The sequence below is a fragment of the Electrona antarctica genome (genome assembly GCF_951216825.1).
Source record: "Electrona antarctica genome assembly, chromosome: 7".
Lineage (NCBI taxonomy): Eukaryota > Metazoa > Chordata > Actinopteri > Myctophiformes > Myctophidae > Electrona > Electrona antarctica.
Genome location: NC_136812.1, coordinates 20,024,224 through 20,051,663, shown reverse-complemented (window position 1 = coordinate 20,051,663; position 27,440 = coordinate 20,024,224). Strand labels below are relative to the sequence as shown.

Below are 27,440 nucleotides of genomic sequence, written 5' to 3'. Positions count from 1 at the left end.
AAAATAATTTGCCAAAGGCATCAATAAGGTATGTTTGCTATAGCTGCTCTTTAAAGTACGTGAAAAGGAAATGGTTGAAAAGTCTATGATCTTCACTCAAGCATACCATATTCTAGATAAGAAGCTGTGGGAACGATTTCATAATGTAGCCTATATATACAGCAACTCTTGGTTCAAATATGCTTAGTTTAAAAATAATGCATTCTGTATACCAGCTAACATTACTTTGGTTTTGTGTAAGAAATCTCAATAAGTTCTGTCCTACTGATCTAAGAGACAAGGAAAACAAATTAATAGTTTGGTTGCAGATATTTTTGTCTAGAAACAATTTAACTACGTATGTAGCATGTGGACAAATCTCAAATCTGATGGAGAAAACTGTGCATAGATATAATCTTTAAATGACATGCACAATAAATGTTTATTTGATTGACTATTCAAATGTATATTTCATAATATGCAGTGCAGTAGAATTTATAAACAACAAAAAGTGCAGTCCTTATTCTTAGTCTAACAGGATAAGAACTTGGCCTCATCTGAAATCATGGACATGCAAAAATAAGTCATAGTTCTCAACCTTTTCTGGATCAGGGCCCACTTGAAAATCTCAAAGGTGTTTGCGGCCCACTCATCTGACCACTTAACACCCAGATGGGTGGGCTGCATGCATTTTCAGAGCATCAATCAATCGATTGTGTTCTGGCTTCAGTAGAACTAATGTAGTATACTTTAAGCTATTTTGCTCCTTTGTACATAAAGTGTTTTGTATTTGTTGATGTCATGTATTATTGTGTTATTATTATGGCTATGGTCATGAATTGAATACATAGGACCACATTGGAAACAAGTCCCCAGGACCTTTCTGGGTTATCCTTTTAGCTTTTATGTCTGACTGTGGTATTAATTAAGTATTCAATCCATCAATTAATCAATCAATCAATCAATCCATTTAGTGGTATGACAAATTGAAAACAGACAAAAAATACCATTACATTTTCTTTTACGTCTATATTTCTCAATATTAATGTTATATTAACAATAAAATCTTAGTGTTTTGCCAATTATTTTGGGGCTCACTTGCAATACCATCGCGGCCCAACGGTGGTGTCCGGCCCACAGGTTGAGAACCACTGTAGTACAGTATTTGTCTAATGCAGTAAAAGGAGCTTAACACCAACACACCTTTAGTCTTGTGCAGAAGTTCAGATGAAGGACAGAGACGTTTACTATCTGGCTTTAGGCAGTCTGCTGTTCATACTCCTCTGGTTGGTGAGGTTGTTTAAAACACAGTTGTTAGCCAGTGATACCAGCTTGGAATTAATGGTGCCCTTTCTCTGCTCCCAGCTTCTCTCCTCCTCTTCGCCCTCAGGCTCCTCCTCTTCCTCCTCCTCCTCACTCTCGTCATCACTGCGTTCATCTCGTTCCACCTGCACAGAGTAGAACAGTTGTTCTCAGACTTCAAGGACTCCCAAATTTAAAAAAACATGTGACGTCATGTTGTTTAGTGTTTTTTTGTTGAAGAGTGGAAATAAGCCCCCGGGCTTTATTGTGTTTTCATCCTCTGTGAAGACTGTGATGCATTGACTGTATGTCGGAAGGTCTCTTTTTTATGTCACCAAATAAAATCAATCAAACACTCAATCACTCAATCACTCAATCAATCAATCAATCAAGCAATCAATGTATGATTGTTGATAATGGTTACCGATTTTACTGTATGGTCATGGCAAGTTGAAGTGTACTATATACCGTACTGACTCATTGTAAATTTGGCATGCTCTCACCTTGCCCATGAAGACAAACTTGTAGACCATGCGCAGGATGAGGTAAGCCCAGAAGACGTGCAGTGCCTGCAGCACTAATAGCAGAGCATTCAAAAAATAGTAGCCAAAGAACGGCTGGAAAAATTCCAAGGACACTACCAGTGTTGAATGGATCACTCTGAAAATGACAAAAAACAACAATATTGTGCATAAATTATACTTGTGCGATGATGTTGCACACAGAAAATAACAGATCTACATCCTGACTATATTTGCCAAGTGTCCTGTCATGGTACAGACAGCAATGCAGCACTAGCCAAAATCACAATTTTTGTGAATTGTATAACATGTAGGGGACAGTCATTGTATAAAACAGTTGCCTCCTTCAAAGTTTAAACAATTCATAGAACTACCGGGGCAGTTTTTGTAGGGGAGAGAAGAATATGAGCTCAAGTGCCAATGTGATTGTTGTTGATCATTTTTTATTTACCTAACTTCACTGAATAGGTGAAATTGGTCAATTTGAAAATGATCTGTTATACTTCAGTGTCAAATGATGTGTTATGCTTTGAATATTTCCGCATCTGATGGAGGCATAAATCGCATAATGCAAAGGACTTTGGGATAAACAGCAACCATTGTGATACCTTCCTTCATTAGACTGCAAGGATATAATGTTCCTTGACCTGCATATATATCTTAAACATTGCACCACCATGTCTCACCTGCCAGGGAACACAACAAGTCTAGTGAGCAAGAAGACCATGGAAAAGATTACAAACAGCGTGTCACAAGTCCTCCTCCAGCCAGCATAGTTGAACATCTTAGCAGACTTAGGAGAAAAGAATAGTTCTGATCAGTTATGCCTATTGTACCGATACTATATTTGATATTTAAAGTGTGCAATACAGCCTTCCTGATCATAACTCTTATGCAATGGAGTTTGTTTTACAAGCAAGTTATTCATGTTAACAAAATATTCACATTTCATGTCAATTTCTTCTATTCCAAAATAGTCCAAATATTCAGCCTAAAGTCTTCCAGTAGTATGGCGGCTCCTGGTGGCTCAACCAGTTAGTGCATGTGCAGTACTACCGAAATTGCTACTTTATCATGGGTTCAAATGTTGTTTGTGACCTCCGTCAAACTCGTGATGTGATCCCCTCTCTCTGACCATTCTTTGCTCCCCGTATTATGTAATAAATAAACACATGCTGTGTTGTACAAGTCAACAGGCAGAACCTGACACCCTACTATTGTCCACTAAATGTCTATTGTCTCCGTTTCAACCCCACCAGAGGACAGGCGACATCTAGTCGCGTGTCACCCCAGAGGTCATATGAGTAGTCATACGGTGAACATTAAACCAGCTCTAAACTGACGATGGCAACCAGGCATTTTGGAGATGTTATCAGTGAAATATGAGACTGTGCCAAAGAAGGCCATATTAAAATGGGATACAATTGAGTACCACAGACGAAAAACAGTCTAAGTCCAAATTTCATTCTGACCCCTCCACGAAAAGGCCTCGTTGTCCTGACCATCATTTATACATTATGGATCAATAGTGTGGACTTAGACTGTTTTTCGTCTGTGACATTCAATTATGCAGACTCTAGATAATTTTGTTTTTGTTTTTACAATATGTATACATGTATGTATGTATTAGGTATATAAATTAGTATGTAATGCATTATTATTTACGGCCGCAGTGTATCAGGTTATATTGGACATTACAGTACAGTATAATGTTTAGGGTGTTCTGATGGAAATACTCCAGCAGTGAATAAACAAAGCCTGCGTTCAGCATGACCTTTGTGAAAACTACTGTCAACAGAGTTATAGAAGAATGATCACACTGTGCAACATTTCCGGTACCTCCATGCATTGTATCAATAGCCAATAGAGCGTCGCAGTCCCGCCCCCTACCCTGGACCAGGAAATGATTCTCCGTTCATTTTCGTCATAGACATTTCAGAAAGTATTTATTTAAAGACGTTCACGCCGCGGACAAAGCCAACTCGAGTCGTGACAAATCATGACAACAAACACGAACAAATAATTAGAAAGAAGAAAAAAACGGCAGGTTGTTGTTTTTCTTCTTTGTAATTATTTGTTTGGTCCAAAATATTGTTTGTGTTGTCATGAGTTGTCACGACTCGAGTTGGCTTTGTCCGTGGCGTAACCGTCTTTAAATAAATACTTTAAGAAATGTCTATGGGAAAAATGCATTGGGATTCATTTCCTGGTCCAGGGTAGGGGGCGGGACTGCGACGCTCTATAGTCTTTTCTTATTGTTTGGTCATCAACAACCATTCTTCCACCACCAGCCATAATTTTCCTCATTTGCACTATTTTCAGTTCCTCTTTCCTCATTCCTTTAAATGGTAAATGGTGCATTTATATAGCACCTTTATCCAAGGCGCTTTACATAGATTTTCAGTTCCTCTTTCCTCATTCCTTTCCCTCGCTCTAAAAAAAACAAGACATGGTCTAATAACGTGTGACGTGCAACTCTCATGTGGATCTGGCCAGTCTATGCCATCTATCTGCAAAAACCTCTTATCTCCATATTTTAGTTGTTTGGTAAAGGAATGCACTACTTGATCATACTACAGTACAGCGTCACACATGTATCAAAAGTAGCAGATGGACGAGCTCGTACAAACGCGGCGCAAGACAACGTGCTTTGAGCTTGTCGATCTGCTACTTTTGCCATTTCTGAATTTGAATCCTGAAAATCTTTTGGACGTTTCCACCTGACAAAGACGCTATGATGTATGACTCCATATTTGGGTGAAGTTTCAGCTTTCAGTTTTCTGCCCCCCATTCACTACCATAAAATTAAAGTTAAAGGTAGGGTTGGTAGTATTTTGTTTTAGTTAAAATAGCTCTATATTCTGATATTCTTCACTATAGAGTGTTTGATCTGTAGTACAGGACAGGTCTACCGATCAGTGCAGGTTTTTAAAAATGAATTAATAAAGACCTGGAGAGACTGGGATACCCCTGTTACGGAAACACTCTATAATAGTACTGTATATACAGAATATAGTACTAACCTTTCTTTAAATATTAACAAAATATATACAGCACACGACACGTAAATATGTGTAGCCTACTTCCTTGGCCTGCCCTATAGGCACGCGCACAAGGCATTTGACATTGAGCGTACCAGCAGTTTGCGAGATTAACCCCGGACAAACAAACAGACAGACCCTGTTCTAGATAGCTGGCTTCCTACAGAGCCACACCATATGAACTTTAAAGATGGAGTGCCGTGATCTTTTTCCACCCTAAAACATGATCATTAGGTATTATTACTATATCACTGTTGTTTTCATTGGCACGTTTGACTGTCAAGGTTTCAGCCTCCAGGAAGAAACCCTAAATACAAAAGGAAGACATCATTGCACATAACAACCACACCAAGAGGTCTAATGAAGTACTGTCACCTCATAAACACATGAAAAACTGGAAAAAATCACGGTACTCCATCTTTAATCAGGATTCCTGATAGAGTCCACTTAATAGTTCATCGTTGTGAAATGCTATAATCGTTTTTGTCTCAACCATAGAAATAGAAAAGAATGGACATTTTCATTCAATAGAAAGTATGCAATCCACAATGTATTTGATGTGGAATCGTGTACCAACATCATTGGGTCCCCCAGCAAAGTAGGTGGCTATGAACATGGAAGTAGGGCACTTCTGACCTGCCTGGCTGTCTATACTATGATATATTTATGTTGTCAACATACTAGTTTGTTAGAATTCAAATCAACAAACCATAAAAACTCCATATAAAGTCAGCCATGCTCACCTCAAGAAGAATGTCAGAGGAATCGTGCACTAGCATCACCAGTGTGCCAATCCTCACATAGTTGGCGCAGTAGGAGAAACCAATGAGAAATATGGTGGCAATGTGATGGATTATCTGCTCCTTGAAATCCTGGATACACAAGACACACACAGAGAAACCCAAACAGACACAAAGAGAGAAAGACACGCACGCACGCACGCACGCACGCACGCACGCACGCACGCACGCACGCACACACGCACGCACGCACACGCACACGCACACGCACACGCACACACACACACACACACACACACACACACACACAGTGAGAGAGAGAGAGAGAGAGACGTGAATATTCACGACAAGACCACACAGAATTAGAAGGATATAATATAACCTGTGTTTCAGCAGTTCTGAATCTGTGGTTGCATAAATAAGTAGTAGTACATTTACTGTAAAGGTGTTTTCACAAACTGTCCAGATGAATTTGTCTTTGCATGTCAAGCTCAATATCCTTTGATCAACAGTGGAAATCCAGTAAGAATCTGTATTGTACACAATGCCAACTGTGGAGAGGTATTAGTTCATGTTCGTCTTTATAATTAGTTTGCAGTGATTTTGAGAAATCGAGATAGCCAAGCATAATAGTCCTAATGGTGCAGACGATGCTGAATTTCATGTTGAAGCTTCAGTGGTTAGCACTGTTGCTTGCTTTACAGCAAGAAAGTCCTGGGTTCAAACCAGACGGGCATTTCTGTGTGTCTTCTGGGTGCTCCTAATTCTTCCCACACCAAAAGAGGCATGTTAGGGACATATCAGTGGTGCTATTAGTTAGGGTTGGTCAAATGTGGAGGACAAATTTACCCATGGATTTAAGTATAACTTAACAAACTTAATACAGGAGTGTAGCCCACCCATCTCAAAGTAAGTTTCTAACACCTACAGTATATAAGGTTGTCTAAGATAAATAAATTATGATCATGCCATCGACATATGTCCAATACCAGGCCGAGCAGTGTCACTGGCGTTTGACAGTGGATTTAATAAAACAAAATCAGATAAGCGATAACATAACACACCATCAACATCAACTGTTAAAAAAAGATATTTTACTAATTGGATAACATTTAACTTTAGTAGTAGAAAGTTGTTCCGTGCCGTTAAAAGTAGTGTGCATGAGAACCAGAATGTACTCACTTTCCGCTTCACATCCACAGAAACGCACAAAAGGAGAGACCAGTAGAATCCAAGCTCCAGAATGTAGTACCAGTAATGAGCCTCAGCCACAGGCTAATGGGAGAGAAAGAGACGAAGGTTTAAATCAGTGATACAATGGAGAACTGTTATAGACAGAATATAGATATAGGTAACCCTTTCTTTTACAGTACAGTAGAAACCATGAAATTACATGGTAATTACATGGTTATTACAAGGTAGTAAGGAGTAATTACTGGGTATTTACTAGGTAATTACATGGTAACTACAGGGTAATAAACACAACAATTACTAGGTAATTATCAAGTATTTTCTTGACTACTACCCAGTAATTACCATGTAATTATGAGTATTTACCAGGTAAATACAGGAATTTACATGGTAATTACATGGTCATGTAACCAGTAATTACTATGAAAACGAATCAGTAATTACTAGGTAATTATCAAGTATTTTCTTGACTACTACCCAGTGATTATTAGTATTTGCCAGGTAATTACATGGTAATTACATGGTCATGTAACCAGTAATTACTCAGAAAATACAAAGTTTTCCCCAGTAAGTACTAGGTAATCCTTATGTATTTTCCTGCCAACTACCAGGAAATTATAACCTATATACTAGGTAGTTACCAGTTAATTACACTGTAAATACTGGATAATGGCCATGTAGTTACCTAGTATTTACTATACAATTCACTGACGACTACCAGGTATTTACCCATGAATTATTGAGCCATGTGTTATCAATCAATTGGTGCAGTTGACCGTGAGGCTGTTAACGACGGTATTTACATTGTAATTACCAGATATTAACCTGATAACTACCATGTATTACCCAGTCCATTACATGTTAACTACAGGGAAATATACCCAGTAAGTACTAGGTAATTATCATGTATTTCCTTAACTACTACCCGGGAATTACCATGTAATTATGAGTATTTATTATTGATTCATGCCTTATCAATCAACTGGTGCAGTGGCCGTGCGGGTGTTAATGACTATTTACATTGTAATTACCAGATATTAACCTGATAACTACCATGTTTTACCTGGTAATTACTCAGCATTTACCCAGTAACTAGAAAATATTTAACCGGTAATTACCTGCTATTTACCCAGTAAGTGTGATTTGTATTTACCTAGTATATACTAAGTAATTAAAGTGGAACTGTGACTGTAAAAGAAAGCGTGGTTTGTTTCCATATTACTACCTGGTACTTTCAGTATTTACACAGTAATTACAGTAGAACTGGACTGTAAAAGAAAGCGTGGTTTGTTGCCATGATATTACTTGGTAATTACTCAGTATTTATCCAGTAACGTTAAAGGTTACTTTAGTAACCACGGTTGTATATATAAATTGAACGAAATACCTTTCGTTTATGGGTAGGTTTCCTTCAAAACCTAGCTGCAGAACATTATTTTATGTACTCCCAGGACAGAAAATTCTAGAATTTTCGCTGTCCTGGGCTCTAAGGGTGACGTAGGAAGCCACGCCTATCCCGTATAGATACCTGCGTGGCTACGTCAGCCCTCATTCGGAACTTTTCTTCTGCTTTAGAGAACAGAAGGGCGTTCCACGAAAGGTATTTCGTTCAATTTATATATACAACCGTGGTTACTAAAGTAACCTTTAACGTTGTATTATATAGAAATTTCACGAAATACCTTTCGTTTATGGGACTTTATGAACTCCCGTGACCTGAACTTCCAGTGGGTCCCAGGTAAATCTTTTGGGAGGGGCTCGGACCCTTTTGGGTCCAGAACCTAGTCCTTGTGGAGAGCAGGAGGCAGCGCTATGCTGCCCTGATGCCTTACTGAGCAGCGGCCCCCAAGACCGCGTGCGCTAGCGAAGGCGCTGCCACATCTAGGTTATAGTATGTGGCGAAAGTCGAGGGTGTAGACCAGCTTGCTGCTGTGCAGACTTCCTGAATGGAGACACCCTTGTAGAGTGCCCAGGAAGCTGCCACACCTCTTGTGGAGTGGGCCCTCAGGGCTTGAGGGGAATCCACGCCTTGGCTAGTGTAGGCCAGACGGATGGCTTCCACTATCCAGTTAGAGATAGTGACCTTCGTGACGGGCTTTCCTTTGGTCCTGGCACCCCAGGACACAAAGAGTTGGCTTCCTTGTCTGAAGGGAGCCAGTCTATCCGCGTATATGCGTAAAGCTCTGACTGGGCAGAGGCAATTAAGCCTGCTGTCTTCGTCAGAGGAGAACGGCGGGGGATGGAAAGCCTGTAGGTTCACTGGCACACACACTGAGAGAGCATTTTTGGGAATGAAGGCGGGGTTTGCCTTTAGGGTGACCTTGGTCGACCCCTCATCGAACCTCATGCAGTCTGGAGAGATCGAGAGCGCATGTAGGTCGCTGACCCTTTTTGCTGTCGTGAGTGCGATCAGGAGAGCCACCTTCAGGGTTAGGAGCTTGAGGCTCACGGTTTGTAGTGGTTCAAAGGGTGCTGTAGCCAGCGCCTTTAGAACCAGGGACAAATCCCACGAGGGAACGAGGGATCTGCATGTCCTATGTTCCCTGCGTACACCCTTCATGAATTGTTTTACCAGCGGGTGCTTCCACACCGTCTGGTTATCAAAGCCTGGGTGGCAGGCAGAGATTGCCGCCAAATGGACCTTGACTGAGGAGAGGCCTAGACCGTTGTCTAGGAGCTCCTGCAGGAATGACAGGACGTCGATCACTGAGGCCTGGTAGGGGACTGTTTGGTCTGGTCTTCGTGAGCACCAATGCTCGAAGACGCGCCAGGCTGTGTCGTAACGGTCCCTTGTTGACTGGGCTCTGCCTTTCTGAATCGTTTCGATTACGTTCGGAGGTAGACCCACGGCAGTCAACATCACCCTTTGACGGGCCAGACCCATAGGTCTAGGTCCTGGGGGTGAGGGTGGAAGATCTCCCCCCTCGCTTGAGAGAGGAGATCCGCTCGAAGGGGAATTCTCCACGGCTGGTCGTAGAGGAGAGGGGTTATTTCCGACCTCCAGACCCCCCACGACGGGGCTATTAGGAGCACCTTCAGACCCTGAGTCCTCACTCTGTCCAGAGTGGGGCTGATGAGGGATAGCGGGGGAAAGGCGTAGAGAAGGGTTTTGGGCCATTGGTGTGACAGAGCGTCTAGCCCCAACGTTGATGGTCCCCTGATTGCGAAGAAGAGGGGACACTTCGTGTTCTCCTCTGTGGCAAAGAGATCCACCTTGGATTTCCCAAACCTGCTCCAGACCTGGGCCACTGCATGAGGGTGTAGTGACCAGTCTGAGTAGCGGAGAGGTCCTCTGGACAGCAGGTCTGCCCCTGTGTTCAGAAGACCTGGGACGTGACACGCTACTATTGAGAGGACGCGTGTGTTGCACCACAGGATCAGTTTCTGAGCCAGTTGATGAAGACGAGGGGACCTGAGTCCACCTTGTCTGTTGATGTAGCACATGGCCGTGGTGTTGTCTGTCCTGACTAGGACATGGCAACCCAGGATGCGCTGCTCGAAGTGTTTCAGGGCGAGGAAGACTGCCATGAGCTCTAAGTAATTTATGTGAAGGGCACGTAGTGGCCCCAACCATAAACCTCTGGCTGTGAGTCCTTCCATCGTGGCTCCCCAGCCTGTCATGCTGGCGTCTGTAGTGATGACTTTCCTGATCAGAGGCTTTCCCATGGGGACGCCCTCTGAGAGGGTTTTCCTGTCTGACCACCATTGAAGGGCTAGTATGCATTGTGATGTTACTGTTACCTTCTGGTGCCGACGGTGCATTGGTACATGTAGAGAGCCTATCCATCGTTGGAAAGGTCTCATATGTAGCCTTGCTAGGCGGATTAAATAGACCGCAGAGGCCATTAACCCCGCCATCCGGAGGCATGCATGAAAAGGAATCGAGCGTCCCCTTTTGAATGACGCCACGCACTGCAGTGTTGCGTCTATTCTCTCTTGGCTCAGGCGGGCCGTGTAAGAGATTGAGTTCAGTGTTATGCCTATAAAGTCTATTGACTGTGTTGGCATAAGCATGCTCTTCTCGTGGTTTATTATAAACCCAAGCGAGTCGAGGTGGCTGAGCACACGATGTGTGTGCGACAGTGCTTCTCGTGGAGAGTCTGCAAGTAGGATCCAGTCGTCTACGTATGTAGCGAGACGGATCCCTTGCTGTCGGAGCGGAGCGATAGCTGCCGCGGTGCACTTTATGAAGACTCTGGGACTCAGTGACATTCCGAAGGGAAGGACTGTGTACTCGTACACTTTTCCTCTGAACCCGAAGCGCAGAAATTTTCTGTGCGGCGGGTAAATCGGAATGTGGAAATAAGCGTCTTGCAGGTCTATTGACGTAAACCAGTCCCCTTCGCGAATTAGGCGTAGGAGGACTGGTGGAGTAAGCATTTTGAATCGCAGCTTTTTTAAGTGACGATTCAATGCCCTCAGGTCTAGAATGGGACGGAGTCCGCCCCCCTTTTTCTTTACCAAGAAATAGCGGGAGTAAAAACCGTTCATTGATTGGTCGAGGGCCACCTCTGTGATGGCGCCTTTCTGCATTAATGAATTGATTTCCTCTTGCAGAATGGCGGCCTTTTGCCCGCTCGCTTCTGAGAAAATAATTTTCCTGGAAGTGGGCGGTTTCGAGGCGAACTGTAGCCTGTATCCTGTCTGAATTGTACGGATTATCCACGGGGAAGCCCCGGATATCCGCCATTGTGACAGATGACGTGACAAAGGGTTCCCTGTGCTTGTCAGCGTGGTGCATGGCCTGCCTAGGGGAAGACTTACTTTGTGTGAAATGTCTCCCTCTAGTGAATTTTTTCGGTATTGAGTTTGGAAAAAATTGGCGTGGAGTTTTTGGCCTGTGACAGCTAAAGCTGTCACAGTGTGGGTTATCTTTCCCACTGGGCCTATGCCCTTCAGAGTTGGTTTTATTGTTTTTTGTGTTTTTTGTTTTTTTGTTTTCTTTATTGAACAACGTGGAAAAACATACACATGTGAATTGCACATAACAATTTTCGGGGTCTGTACAACGGTGCTCACAGCACTGTGTACAGGCCCCCTTAAGCGCTTCAGCGCAGGCTCTGAGGTGAGATCTGTGATCCCCACCTCTGGCCTTGAACTCTGAGTGTGGTGGGGAAGATGACCCGGCCCGGGCAGGTCATTTGCGCTTCCCCTGGCCTCGGCCTCTGGGAGCGCTCCTGGCCTTGTAGGGCGGCGGAGAGGTGCGGCGGTCTGCTCTGCCTCGGCCTGCAGGCTGTCGCTGTCTATCTCCGCTCCGGTCCTGGGACCTGGGTTTGTCATCGGTCTTGGCCTTCCAGGGTGCCTTCTTAGCCTTGGGGCGGCCTACCGGGGCGGCCTGGTTGGCCAGCGGTTCGAGCGCCTTCATCGTCTTGGTGGAGGACTCGAGCTGTTGGATGGTCTCTGACATCTTGGCCAGAGCGTCCTTAAACATACTGTCTGGGTGGATATTTCCAGCCACAAACTCTTTCTTTGTCTCCAGGGAGATGGCGCTGGTCTGATCGACCCAACGCCATCTCTCCTGGAGGATGGAACATGCCATTGCCTTGGCGTTGTGGAGAGTGGAGTCCCTCTGGAGGGTGGCCATCTCGTGATTCAAGCGGCGTAACTCGGCCAGGTCTTCTGGCAGTTCCGCTAGCTGGACTTTAATGGACTTCTGTCCCATCTCAATGAGGAGGCTCTTCATGGAACCCTGGAGAAGTGCTCCTGCATTGAGGGCCTTCGCCACGAATGACATGTGTGCATACTGCCACTTGTTCAGTTTTGAGGCTTCCCTCACGCTGCTGGACAGGAGCTGCGGTTCCTTTACGTGGTGATCCACTCTAGGAGCTGCAGGGTTGGCCAGGTAGGCCGCTATAGCCTTGTCCATAGCTGGCATGAAGTCTATGGCGAGGGTTTGTTTATCTGGTATGTCGTTGGGCCCCTTGGCGCTGGCCTTGGGAAAATCCACCTTCAGGAGGGGTTCGTCCCAGGCGTGCATCATGGCCTCCTCGAAGCCCTGTGCCATAGGGAGCTTCTGTCTTCTAGGTGCAGGGGGGGGGGCGGACTCATCAGTCCTGCCTTCCCATGGTAGTACCTTGACAGTTGACTTAGGCCATGTGTGGTTACAACGTGCACTAGCCTTCCTGTATATCTCGTAAATATTGGAGTCATCCATGGGGGGTACAGGAGGCGGGGGGACAGGAGCCCTGGCTTGCTGGTGCTCCTGTATGTCCATGGCATCCAGGTCGTCGAAGGGGCGACGAGTGGTGCTGACGTAGTCCCCGGGGGAGAGGTCATCATGGCCATCTCGCTCGTCCGCGTAGGCCTCGTCCAGGACGTGGTAGTCCTGGAGTTGCTCCTGGAAGGAAGGGAGCTCGTCATCACGAAGCTCCCCTTCCTCCCTGGTAGTCCAATGCTCCCCACCGGGAGACATTGCGCGGTCTGGGGAAGGGTCCAGGCGGTCCACCATATAGCTGGGTGCAACGGCAGGCTGTCTGCGTCTAGCTGTATGTCTGGGCGGGCACTCAATGGTGGCCTGCACGACGTGTTGTCGAGCACGTGGAGCTGGGGAAGAGCGGCGCGGTGCGAAGGTATCCCTTGGCCTCGCGCCATGAGCCTCGTAATCAGTGGCCTCGTGAGCCCTGGTTGCAGAGGCTGAAGTAGCGTACCTGTCTCGGCTAGCGCCGGCAGGTGCTGCTCTTGAAGAAGAGGCTCCGGTTGGGGCTCTGTTGCCCGAGTAGTCGAGCCTCTGTCTCGGGGTAGCTCGTTGTCCCTCTCCGGTGGTGACGCGGGGCCAAAGCCCCTTTGGCGGGACTTGTATGCGAGCTCGTCGCGGGGGAGGAGTGGGGCTCCTCTCTCGGAGTCCGTGGGCGGCAAAGTTGTCATAATACCTTTGGACACGTCCGAGCCTGTTGTTTAGGACGTCGTCGTCCATTTTCTCACAATGGAGGCAAACGGGACCGATTTCCTCCATGGACTCACGGGTGTGGGTGAGGCCGAGACAATACATGCACTCGTCATGCCCGTCTTTGCCCGACATCGTGTTCCCGCATCCCCAGGTGGAGCACGTCTTTTGTTTGGGGCCTTCTTGACAGTCGGCGGGCACCGGCTGTCCTCGATGGCGTCTTTCCCCGGGCTGGGTCTCCCTCGTCAGCGACATGGTTGCTTGTAGAGAGAGGAGTCCGAGTGCTTAACAGCCACAGGTTTATCTTCCTCGTGGCGTGTAATAGTAGACCACAGGCGTATCTGCCTAGTAGCGCTAAGCTAACTATGGATAGCTTTAAGCTAACAAACGCTAGCTTTAGCGAGAGAGAAAAAGAGGCGCGAGCTGTTTTTTCGACAAGCTAGCGTAGCAACAAGTTGCCTAGAACTCACTTGTGTCGAAGTTCGGCTTTTTTTCTCGAGAAGTATCCTTCTGTTTGCTTCGAGAGTGTGCCAGAGATCTCACGGTCCTAAAGAATTAATCTCTCGGCCGAGTTTGCGAGATATATTACCCTGCACACACTGGAATGTTAAAGTTCGTTCTCGCAGCTTAGCAGAAGAAAAGTTGAATGAGGGCTGACGTAGCCACGCAGGTATCTATACGGGATAGGCGTGGCTTCCTACGTCACCCTTAGAGCCCAGGACAGCGAAAATTCTAGAATTTTCTGTCCTGGGAGTACATAAAATAATGTTCTGCAGCTAGGTTTTGAAGGAAACCTACCCATAAACGAAAGGTATTTCGTGAAATTTCTATATAATACAACTAGACAACTATTTACCTGGTATTTACCCAGTAATTAAGGTAGAACTAGACTGTAAAAGAAAGTGTGGTTTGTTTCCATGATATTACCCTGTACCTTCCCTGTAATAACCATATTTCAGTTTGTAATCAACGAGTAGCCCATGAACTCAAGAATGACACAATGATGACAGTTTAAGGGTTTTTATATAGAGATGGTTGCACAGCCACAGACAGACATGGATGGATGATTGTATGAATGGTATCTGAAATGACTAACCTTAACACACTTATCACTGTAAAGTTCAAATACATTAGCTGAGGCTAACTTAGCTTGTTAGAGCCCTGTTAGGCTACCATAGATGGCTGCCAATGTTAACCTAGCAACATGATTTAGCATAGCAAATACAGGCAAAAACGAACTTTTTAGAGAACACATAGATGAATGAATTGTTGCAACATTAATTAATATTGCACTGTATAAACAAACAATGAGCATACTTCCTGAAGAACGCATTCTGTGATCCTGTTTGTCTGAGTCTGTGTAGCTGCATGACTGAGTGGTTGGGAGAGTGAGTGTAGAGAGTGGAAACTGACTCCAATCAAGATACAGGTTTGGGGGATTTAGCAGGTGTTGGGAATTCACCTAATCAGGTCCAGGCTGGGGTTGCCATGGCGATCAATTATTTTCTACAGGTTAAACCAGTGGTTTTCAACTTTGGTAACCAAATGGACCCTTATAGTTCTTTAACTTTTGAGAGCATAAAATTAAACCAAGTGGACCCTTACAGGTCATATTTTTATGAATAGTTAAATAATTGTTAAACATCTGCATTAATTAATTTACAAGAAGTCTACACAAGTTAGAGAATGTAGAAGAATTTAATAATTAAATCTCATCAAATGGTGGCCCGTGCCGTGGCTCAAATGCAAAATAAATAATGGACCTTGATTTGAAAAGGGTTGAAAACCACTGGTTTAAACCATGAATTGTAAAAGTAACTGTGTACAAAATTCCCCATAGCATTTAGTGAAGGCTACTTCATGCACACTCTATTCATATTGAGGACCCATTTTTTTACTTTAGTTCAGGCTTCTGTTTGGGCAGTGTAGTCAGTGAAAGAGGACCCCAGTCCAGCTGCAACTCTACATGCAGCTACACAGACAGACAAACAGGATCACAGAATGCGTTCTTCAGGAAGTATGCTCATTGTTTGTTTATACAGTGCAATATTAATTAATGTTGCAACAATTCATTCATCAATGTGTTCTCTAAAAAGTTCGTTTTTGCCTGTATTTGCTATGCTAAATCATGTTGCTAGGTTAACATTGGCAGCCATCTGTGGTAGCCTAACAGGGCTCTAACAAGCTAAGTTAGCCTCAGCTAATGTATTTGAACTTTACAGTGATAAGTGTGTTAAGGTTAGTCATTTCAGATACCATTCATACAATCATCCATCCATGTCTGTCTGTGGCTGTGCAACCATCTCTATATAAAAACCCTTAAACTGTCATCATTGTGTCATTCTTGAGTTCATGGGCTACTCGTTGATTACAAACTGAAATATAGTTATTACAGGGAAGGTACAGGGTAATATCATGGAAACAAACCACACTTTCTTTTACAGTCCAGTTCCACCTTAATTACTGGGTAAATACCAGGTAAATAGTTGTCTAGTTACTGGATACATACTGAGTAATTACCAAGTAATATCATGGCAACAAACCACGCTTTCTTTTACAGTCCAGTTCTACCGTAATTACTGTGTAAATACTGAAAGTACCAGGTAGTAATATGGAAACAAACCACGCTTTCTTTTACAGTCACAGTTCCACTTTAATTACTTAGTATATACTAGGTAAATACAAATCACACTTACTGGGTAAATAGCAGGTAATTACCGGTTAAATATTTTCTAGGTACTGGGTAAATGCTGAGTAATTACCAGGTAAAACATGGTAGTTATCAGGTTAATATCTGGTAATTACAATGTAAATAGTCATTAACACCCGCACGGCCACTGCACCAGTTGATTGATAAGGCATGAATCAATAATAAATACTCATAATTACATGGTAATTCCCGGGTAGTAGTTAAGGAAATACATGATAATTACCTAGTACTTACTGGGTATATTTCCCTGTAGTTAACATGTAATGGACTGGGTAATACATGGTAGTTATCAGGTTAATATCTGGTAATTACAATGTAAATACCGTCGTTAACAGCCTCACGGTCAACTGCACCAATTGATTGATAACACATGGCTCAATAATTCATGGGTAAATACCTGGTAGTCGTCAGTGAATTGTATAGTAAATACTAGGTAACTACATGGCCATTATCCAGTATTTACAGTGTAATTAACTGGTAACTACCTAGTATATAGGTTATAATTTCCTGGTAGTTGGCAGGAAAATACATAAGGATTACCTAGTACTTACTGGGGAAAACTTTGTATTTTCTGAGTAATTACTGGTTACATGACCATGTAATTACCATGTAATTACCTGGCAAATACTAATAATCACTGGGTAGTAGTCAAGAAAATACTTGATAATTACCTAGTAATTACTGATTCGTTTTCATAGTAATTACTGGTTACATGACCATGTAATTACCATGTAAATTCCTGTATTTACCTGGTAAATACTCATAATTACATGGTAATTACTGGGTAGTAGTCAAGAAAATACTTGATAATTACCTAGTAATTACTGATTAGTTTTCATAGTAATTACTGGTTACATTACCATGTAATTACCTGGTAAATACTCATAATTACATGGTAATTACTGGGTAGTAGTCAAGAAAATACTTGATAATTACCTAGTAATTGTTGTGTTTATTACCCTGTAGTTACCATGTAATTACCTAGTAAATACCCAGTAATTACTCCTTACTACCTTGTAATAACCATGTAATTACCATGTAATTTCATGGTTATTACTGTACTGTAAAAGAAAGGGTTACCGATATGGTGGTCAAGGGACTTGCACCATTAGATGACATTTTTTAGTTCTTAAATTGTGAGGCAGTTTGGAACATTAGGTTAATAAGGCCGTCATAAATCAAAGTATTGAGTGCAGAAAACACAGCAGGTAAGTAAACGAACAAACAAACACTTGACACAGTGGTGAAACTCACTTACTACGACTTGGTGTCTTATGTACTTGATCAAAGCGGTGGCTTTCAAATAGGTCTTTGTCTTCCTATATTTCCTTTAGTTACAAAAGACCAAGGCAAGTCATTCAAGAGTTAACATTGTAAGAAAAGCCCACCAGGGACCACCAGCACCCACACAGCATTTGGCTCCATGCCAGACTTGTGCTGAGAAAGATCAGTCAGTGGAGCTGGAAGGTTCACCAAGGAAGCCTTTGTCCTAAAAACTATCCCTCTGAGACTGTACAGCTAAGCATTTACCACCCTATCTGGTGTGTGTGTGTGTGTGTGTGTGTGTGTGTGTGTGTGTGTGTGTGTGTGTGTGTGTGTGTGTGTGTGTGTGTGTGTGTGTGTGTGTGTGTGTGTGTGTGTGTGTGTGTGTGTGCGTGCATGTGTGCGTGCGCATGTGTCCAAAGTCTGTGTGTCTCAGGGCGCTTTTTGGGAACCCACTGCAGTAAACAACTAAAACCTTACCTTGCTTTCTAAACAGGACACGTGCTTATGTGTGTGCCGCCGTTTTCCCAGCTATTGCACAGGAAAGGGCAAGCCCCCTTGCCTTGAGGCCGGACTGCCTATAATAAACGTTGTAGTGAATTTACTGACGTGTGAATATTGTTAAATAATCTAAATGCTTTTTCAGGGGGCGGGCGTTGAAATCCACAGAAAGCGATGGTGGCACACTATCGGGAAAAAAAAGGAAAACAAACCTCCCACGCACGCAGCACGCGTCTCTACCGCTCCAACAAGACAATGGAGGGAAGTTTACTGAAGCATTTAACTCCTAAAAACACATCCTCTTGCCCTGAAAAGATATGGAAAGGAATGGGTCGACAGCTCAATGCCTTCTAGCTGCAGGGCTGTTATCAATGTTTTGAGGTTACAACAACCCCCACGAGGAAGGGTGGTGTGTCCTGCAGGAATGTCACCCCCTCCGAGTGTACAGTACATGCACAACCTGGCAGCCCAGCAGAGATGTCAGCTTTTCACTGTGCTATCACACTGACAACTAAAATAAAAGCAAATATTCATTCTATTCTTAAGGCTGTACGTCTGTACAAAACTTGGAAGAGGAATTAATCAATCCGTGGGGACCTCGTTTGTGACACGTTTGTTACTTTGTTCGCTATGTAGATATGTTGGTTTTATTGCGACCGGAGTTCGCATTTACTATGAAAACGTGCATTTCCCGTCAGTTCATTAGTTAGTTCGTCACCCCAGGCATGACCATATATGCCTTGTGACATCACGTGACATCATCAGGGATGGAGATCCCTGATGATGATCAATGATGATCAATATGAAGCCCATATATGGGAATGCCCATGGCCAGCAACTCTACATCTGACCTCAAACCCTGAGATCTCCATATATGGATCTGACATGTTCTGACATTCCATATGTTGATCCTTCCCCATCCATCCTTCCTCTTCGATGTCTCCCTTTTGACTGATATCAAACTCTAGACGGGCCTGCCCCAAAGTTATTAGTGAAGCTTAAATATATATTCACAAGATTATCTTGTTTTGGCACAGATTGGGTTAAGATATCTCTGTCGTTTAAGGGAAGTACTGCACTAGCCTATCACAGATATGCAATTATGCCAGCACTGAAGTTAGTCTAGAAAGGTGTATACAAATATCTGCCAGGAGACCTGCCCGCCTACCTCCATCATTCTGTCTGTGTCAGGGTTGACGTCACGACTACCTAGTCGTTACGTCACTTCCCCCTTTTATAAGGCTATGTGCCAGCAATTATCCTTCGACGGATTTAAAATCACTTTTGAGTTATTAAGAATATAAATGTAACTTTAAACTTAAGCTTAAGCTTCCATCTCTAAAACCCGGAACCCTACCTATTCGGCAGCCTTAGACAAGACTTTGCTCCTTTGAACTTTGGAGTTACATCTAGTCAGCACTTCCGCGCTTGCGATCGCGGAAATATCTTCAACCCCTACAGTCTGTGTGGTGCATACAGTATGATGAAGTGTGAAGTGTGAAGTATGATGAAGTGTGTATGAAAAGGCACCAGACAATGGGGGGAAGGTACAGGACTGTCATTACAGTACACATCATTACAGTGAAACAGGAGTGTATCTTTGGACAGTGAACACAAAAGTTGTGTTGTCATCACTCATCAGTAGGACAACTAATATATAAAATAAATAAATATTTGTTGATAAATCCCTAGCAGAAACATTTGATCATTTTCATCATTCATTAATTATCATAGCATATGAACTTATTCCTTAATTGTTTGCTCACCTGTTTGGGGTAGCCCCTCCAGCACTCTCTGTGGTCCCAGAACCATGGAGTCTGTGTGATTGAGAGGAAACCCATTAGAATCCTCCACCAGAAGAATCAGCTTCTACAAATGCCTACAGACTACGATTTGTTACTCCTATAACTACTATAACCTATAACCATTTGTTACTCCTATACCATTTGTTACTCCTAGCAAAGCAAAGCAAAGTTACTATATTTACCCAGGGTAACTGGACTAAGCATCAGATACTTGTTTACAGCCAGGCCCTGCTCATAGAACATTTCATGGTAGTAGTTCAATGCCTTGCTCAAGGGCACTTCAGCGGTGGTAATTTTAATGTGCCGGTCCGGGGATACGAACTGGCGACCTTCCGGTATCAAGACCGCTCCGCAAACCGTTCGGCCACCGCTGCCACTATAATAGCAAAGCTGTTGGAATGGTAACTAAGGGTCCCAAACTGTCACAGTGCCAGAATGAGATGCACAGACTTACATTAATTAGAGAAGTAAGACCTCCTGTGAACGCTGTAAGATAAAAGACAAACCGCCACCTGCACAGACAATCCACATTTCACAATCACATCACTATTATGTATTGACATTATTATATTAACAGATGAAAAAACTAAAATGCTTACGAGGCCTCGCAGAACTTTTTGGTGTTGCTGGGCCGGTCCTGGTTCCTTCTGTGTCGGAACCAGGTCTGAATCTGTCTCTGGGAGAGTCCACACTGCTTCACTAAGACCACCACCTCACTCTGTGGGCATATGTACACAGACATTTTGATGTAAGTCATTAGTACAGTAGGTATTACTACTTGTATGTGTATTACCAGCCTCAGCTCATCACTGGCTATCACTGGCAGTTCCTGTATCACTTCATTAGAAGAGAATGTACATACAGCAGCAGAGTGGAACAGTTAATCAACTAATCGATTATAAAAAAGAAATATCAATCAATCAAGTACTCAATTTCCCAAAATACCCCCAAAAACATGTTTTTTGCATGAGACCGTTGTACAACAAAGTATAAAATAGGGCTTCAGTTATTAATCAGACTAATCAGTTTAATCGATTATATTAAAAAGATGTGTTTTCACTTTCAGTAATAGGAAAAACTTTTAAGTAATTAGAAAAAACATATTTAATCCTAGAAGATCAATACACATGCATTTGTGACACAGATTCCTCAAGAGCAATTTACTATTTACTAGCACATGATCTTATTGTGGCCTGGCTGGTGTATACATGCCAGAGAGAAAACAAAGGGCATTAGACAGGTGCTGCTAGAACTAGCAGGATTAACGTCACATAGACTTTCACAACCCAGGGGGACACACAGGTCTTATAGAAATGGAAGAGTTGCAAATCAGCCAGGAAACTATTTCCACACACAATACCATGGCCATGTCTACACACAATGCTCATGCTGATATGTTAGTTAGTATTTCCATGATCTGACATGTGACAATGAGCCACATGATATGGCTGCACGTCTATATAGAAGTGTCTATTTGTACGTCTCTAAATGTTTTGATGAATTGAACATGGTGGACCCTGTTGTAAACAAGTGTAATGCTTAATTGGGTCGTCCACTCACAGTTAACAGCCTTTGTATTGAGTTTGTGCTTGAAATGTACTGTAATTCTGCAAACTGTAAAATTTTCAATCAATCAATCAAACATGTGTGCTTCTGAAGTCAACAAATGGGGTTCCACCTAAAGGTCTGCAGAGAGTGAGAAAATAAATAACACTCTGCATTAAACTGCATACAGCTTAATTGTATTGTCTTTATGTACAAATATTTTGAATAGGATTTCCCATCAAGCTAAATGTACTTCTAAGTACTATTTTCAAAAAGGTAATGAGGACAGCTGAATATAATATAAAGCAGGGGTGCCCACACTTTTTTGACTTGTGAGCTACTTTAAAACCAGCTCAACAAGATCCACCAAAAAAGTATTATCCCATTGCTGAAAATTGTTTCAAAATGTACCTAGCGGCGCACTTGAGGAAACTGGTAGGGTTTTTTAGGGTTTGAGCTGACAGGCCCTTTTTGATGCATGTCAATCAATCAAGTGGCAGCTTAATTCAAGTGGCAGATGGCAAAAAATATATATTTTTATTTTTAGGGTCATAGGCTATGTGATCTACCTCCACAGCCTTTGTGATCTACTGATAGATCACGATATACCTTTTGGGCACAACTGATATAAAGCATCAAACCTAATCAATTATCTTATCGTCTCTGTCGGGTGGAAACCTCATTATGTATTATGTCTCGAACTGTTACTTTCCAGGATACAAGTTCAAAAATATCAAAAGTAGCAGATCTACCTGCTCCATGCTTTTGTGTGACGGCCCGAAGAAGGACTTTAATTACGGAGGAAAAACCAAAAAACACAAAAAGTTGAAATATGGTGACAGGAGGTTTCTGCCCGACGTCGACGTTATACAACAAAAGGTTAGCGTGACTCATCATGACTACATGAGATTCACTGGGAATTTCCTTTTTATTAAATGTGCTCATGACTTCCTCCATGCCGAGCCAGAGCGCAGACAACCCATACAAATCACATTTCTGCCTGACCCGCAGGCTGACGTGCATGAATCCACTTAAAGCATAAAACCACAGCACATTCCATGTTAGATTGAAGCCACCTGTCACAAACACATATCCAATTGTGTTAATACAACTGCAGTGCATTTACACTGCACTGGTTAGTGTGAACATTATGAAAGCAGATCCATGATGAAGTGAAAATCACAGTTTGATCAGGTCATGTATTGTAGACAATGTAGAGTATCAGACAGTATGTATGTAGTGCAGACTTATACTGTATAGTGTATACTATACACAGTATACTGTACAGTACACATGTCTGTGGAGGCTTGCAGTGGAAAATGGGTGGGTTCCAGAATCCCCACACAGTTTTACCTCTGCATGCTGCGACAAAATGTCAGATTTTTTTTGTAGTCAGCAAAAAGAAAGGTGTTCAAGAATAAGAGAGCGAGTTTGCTAATATGTCGTGCATTGCATACTAATCTGTTCTTGGTTATGATGAACCATCTGTATTCCATTAATGTTACTAAAGCTATGATGTAGTAGAGTTGTGTGCATGCAGGCATACAATATTGTGTGTAATTATGTGTATGTGTACTAGAGGTCTTCGGGTAAACCTGAGACCCAAAATACCTGTGAACCGTGACTCCGGGACCGGGTCGGAACCGCTACCGTATGCCTCGGGTCTCCGACAATGAAGTGTGTGTGTGTGTGTGTGTGTGTGTGTGTGTGTGTGTGTGTGTGTGTGTGTGTGTGTGTGTGTGTGTGTGTGTGTGTGTGTGTGTGTGTGTGTGTGTACATACTATGTATGTGACATAGACATACAGGCCACACAAAATGTACGAACCTGTGAGGGCTGATGATTGTTCTGTTTGTAGAAGGTTTCCAGCTTTGGAACAAATGGAACTCGAATCCGCACCGGATCCTTCACACCTAAACCTCTACTTAATGGGAGGGCTACGACCCTGAAACGAAGAGAGGACAGGACAAGAGGCAATTAGTTGGCCAATCAAAACAAAGACACAATGGTTATTTATTTATCCATGCTTAGTTTATTATGTCAGAGAACACAGCCTGCAGAGCGGCTGTTCTTCTGAACATATTGTGACATTTGGCCAGACAGCCTTTGTCCTTAGCTTATGGGCCATCAACAGACACTTGATATGTGTTTGTCTCTGTGTGCACATGTGTGTATGTGTATGTGTATGTGTATGTGTGTGTGTGTGTGTGTGTGTGTGTGTGTGTGTGTGTGTGTGTGTGTGTGTGTGTGTGTGTGTGTGCGCGTGTGTGTATGCGTGTGTGTATGCGTGTGTGCATACATGCGTGCGTGCGTGCGTGCGTGTGTGCATACATGCGTGCGTGTGTGCCTGCCTTGCGTGCGTGTGTGTGTGAGAGAGAGAGAAAGAGACGAGAAGAAAAGCACAACAATGAGAGGACTGACAGATTGGGGAAGAGGATGTGAGTTTCAGAACAGAATAGGAGGTCTGATAATGCAAACCAATGCATGTGTTATTGATACTCCCACTCATGAATACCTGATGAAGAAGACACAAAACAACAACAGCTGCAATGTGGAAGGCACACATGTAGCAGAAACAGTTACATTGTATAGCTTGTAATGGAGAAACATGCAAAAGACGAGTCGCTTATCTGTTAACCCATCGTCTGCATACCCTGTGTCGCTAGGCTAATCTAGTTTGGATTCCTTTATGTTAGCCAGGGTAAGGATGTCTTCAGAATTGACTGTATTTCCATTTTACCCTGACAGCATCCTTGGGGAGGGGGAAACCACACCCGAGGATGACGACAGAGAACGCTCTCCTCTCCCTCATGCAATTATTACTGCAAATTTTCCACCTCTGCTGAGAGGTCTCCAGGCAGTAGACTGTAACACCTCACCAAGAACATGATAATGGGCACAGTTAGTAGTTTATGTTTCTGTATCAGAAGAAGTTTGCAGACTGGATGGTTTTCCAATTACCCAAATGCAGCGGTTCCCATCCTTTCCTGGCCATCTTGAAACTTTTGGTCAGACTATTAGTCCAGTTTTCAGTGAAGAGGTGACCACCGAAACGGTAGTTAGTAAAAACAGAGAGATTTGTTGTGTGAGTGGTGACCACTGCGGCGTGACATCATGTTGTAGTTTTTGGTGGTCACCTCTTCACCGAAAACTGGACTATGAATAGGCCTTTAAGTGGGTACTTTGGGTATAGAAAAGCGCTATATAAATTTGAGATACATAAATGATCAATCAATCGATTGAGTTCTGGCTTGGATCAATGGAACTAAAATAGTATACTAAGTTCCTATTTAACAATATCACAATGAGAACACATTTTTCAAGGTTTTAAAGAAGAAAAAAATCTTAATATTGCTTTAAAAAAAAAATATATATATATTCATTAATATAATTTTACCAATGATTTAGGGGCCCACCTGCAGTATCCTCACTGCCCAGTGGGCCATTTTGTGGTGTTTAAAAAAAAAACAGCAGCACGAAAAGGCTGAATGTTTCAATTTATTGTTCACATCATCACATGTGCCTTTTTTACCTGCTTCCGAGCTGAAACATTTTCAATTTGGGCGTTTGGAAATGTTTTTAGGCTCACAATGCTATTAGCAGCCTGATAATGTGCAGAAGCTTTTTCTATGCTGTGCTTAAAGGAAAACTTTGCACATTTTCATCCTAAATCCCATTGTTCTGTATTTTGTATGTTATGTATCACGATACAATGAAATCAAGCACGTTGTTTAAGGACATTGAGCATGCAGAATATATGCTTCCTATATCTTGTGTACATAAAATATTCTAGGACTAAATTACCCATACAGAAACCAAGAGGTCATTGTGAAGTTTCCTTCAAAAAACGTCCACACAAAGTACAAATATGGTATAATACTCCATACTGATCATGACTACTGTATAGACTAGACTACAGCAAAGTGTTACAGCATCAGCAGGTAAAACCGAATGCTGAGGGCTTCATCTCACTTTCAATGCAATCTATGCTCTCTGTCTCCTGGGAAAACATCTAAAAGAAACAGAGCACTTAAGCTTGCAGGCAAGTCTCACAGACAGCTGAACAGACAGCAAACCAGCCAGTCAAGCAGACAGTAAGCGAACAGAGCAAGCAGGGTCAACAAGAAGAAATCAATTCAAAGTGTTTTGAAATTCCACTTACACATTCTGAGAATCAAAGGGGATGTGTTCATGATAGGGCTGGCCAATATATCGGTATTATACCGATATTGTGATATGAGAGTAGATCTAGTAGCCTAATTCTTGATGATGATGATGTACGATGATTAGAGCGCCCCTCACTTTTCACATTCTATGTTCTTCTCTTTGGATATTTACTCAGTTACATCCTCAGTGTTGATTTAGAGTATACACATGTAACCAAATGGACCCACACTCTGACAGTCAACAACTGTGACTCTCAAAGGGAACATTTTGTGTGTAACTTCAGACATCTCTTGACCTACAGTAGGTCTGTTAGGACACTTGGAGGCAGGCAATTCTCACCTCTCAAAGAGGTATCTGCAGACTATGAAGCCAAGGGCCAGAGGCAGAGTATAGAGGAGGTCCCTGGGCAGAGGAGAGTGCCCCTCATCCTCCTTCTTCTCAATGTCCTGCCAGGTGATACCAGGAGGAAGCCAGTAGTCCTGTTGCCATAGCCAATCATCTAAGACTCTGTCCATCCTATAGGAGAGGTGAGGAGAGTCAGATAATAGCCTAGAAAGGATACCCGGGATACACCTGCTAAAAAAATTATATTGTTTTAATATTCATGATAAAGAACAGCCACGACCCTCCATATAAGAGACACAGAGAGGGTACAACACTGCCCTGTAGGCTAGCCTAAGCCTACTCCCAGTCCCAGCTGCCATTTTTCTGAACCATGCAGCACCAGCAATAGTTCACACCAGCATTTTTGTTTCCTTTTTAATAGATCATCTGGAATACCTGTCCTGGAACCTATATTATTGAAAATGTTGTCAACTCATCTAAATCCTGTACCAATTTAACATAAAAGACATAAACCCCATTCTTTGGATCAATGCATACACATTTAAACATGTACCACCTATTTCCAAACAACGCAAACCTATAGTAAAGCATGCATGCACTGCCCATAGCCTTACTCAGGGCTGTAGCCCATCATCTCTCGCTCTATAGTCGAATGTTTCTCTCTCGCTTCACAAAAACAAATGCATTAAAGCTGGTGCGCGCAAACGTTCACATAACAGCATGATTGTAACAGCATGATTGGTTGATTGATTGATTGATTGATTGATTGATTGATTGAGTGAAGAATTTATTAACAGTTTGGAGAATTACAGTACATTTCAAGCACAACTCAATACAAAGACTATTAACTGTGGACGACACCATAAAGCATTACACTTGTTTACAATATGGTCCACCCTTTTCAATTTATCAGAATCATTTAGAGACCAAATATACACTTCTATATAATCAAAAAGAGGAAAATCATCATAAAGGAGGTAAACTGGTTAAACCTTGTTTCTTATATAGTTATTCAATATCCATATGAAATGAAATGGCATGCTTTCAAATAAATAATAGTCATATAGGGTTCCATGAGCTGAGCAATGAGCATCAGCTCGGAGCAAAATGCAATGCATCCCTCAAACAAATTAACGAACTTGAGGCCGGGGGTGGGGGGTGCCAGATTTAAAGCACTGCAATGTTAAGAAGACTACGCCTTCTTTGCAGAGACTGCCTGCTGGTTTATTATTATTAATTTATTGAAGCCTAAAACCATATAAGTTTCCAAGAAGCCTACAGTCTTGATCACATCACGAAATGAATCAACCATTAATAAACATAATGTGTTCTGCCAGCCCGGAATCTGATAAAAATAGCTAAATATAAAATATACATAAATTAATAGAGAGCATCGAGTTTACCTGTCCTGTCCTGTCCGGGCTCTTGTGATGGGAAGCGCAGTGATAA

General features: G+C 42.7%; 1 protein-coding gene across 1 annotated transcript; it reads right to left on the bottom strand.

The window, feature by feature from the left end:
- Nucleotides 1–972: 972 nt before the first annotated feature.
- Nucleotides 973–26,161, bottom strand: LOC306925864 (ceramide synthase 2-like; the record flags this gene model as incomplete). Its single annotated transcript, XM_079505001.1, has 10 exons — nt 973–1,427; nt 1,785–1,941; nt 2,489–2,595; nt 5,587–5,715; nt 6,766–6,858; nt 19,898–19,948; nt 20,391–20,448; nt 20,536–20,654; nt 23,307–23,424; nt 25,986–26,161. 10 exons carry the CDS (start codon nt 26,159–26,161, stop codon nt 1,227–1,229), a joined length of 1,209 nt encoding a protein of 402 aa, XP_079361127.1. The 3' UTR covers nt 973–1,226.
- Between the last annotated feature and the right edge of the window lie 1,279 nt (nt 26,162–27,440).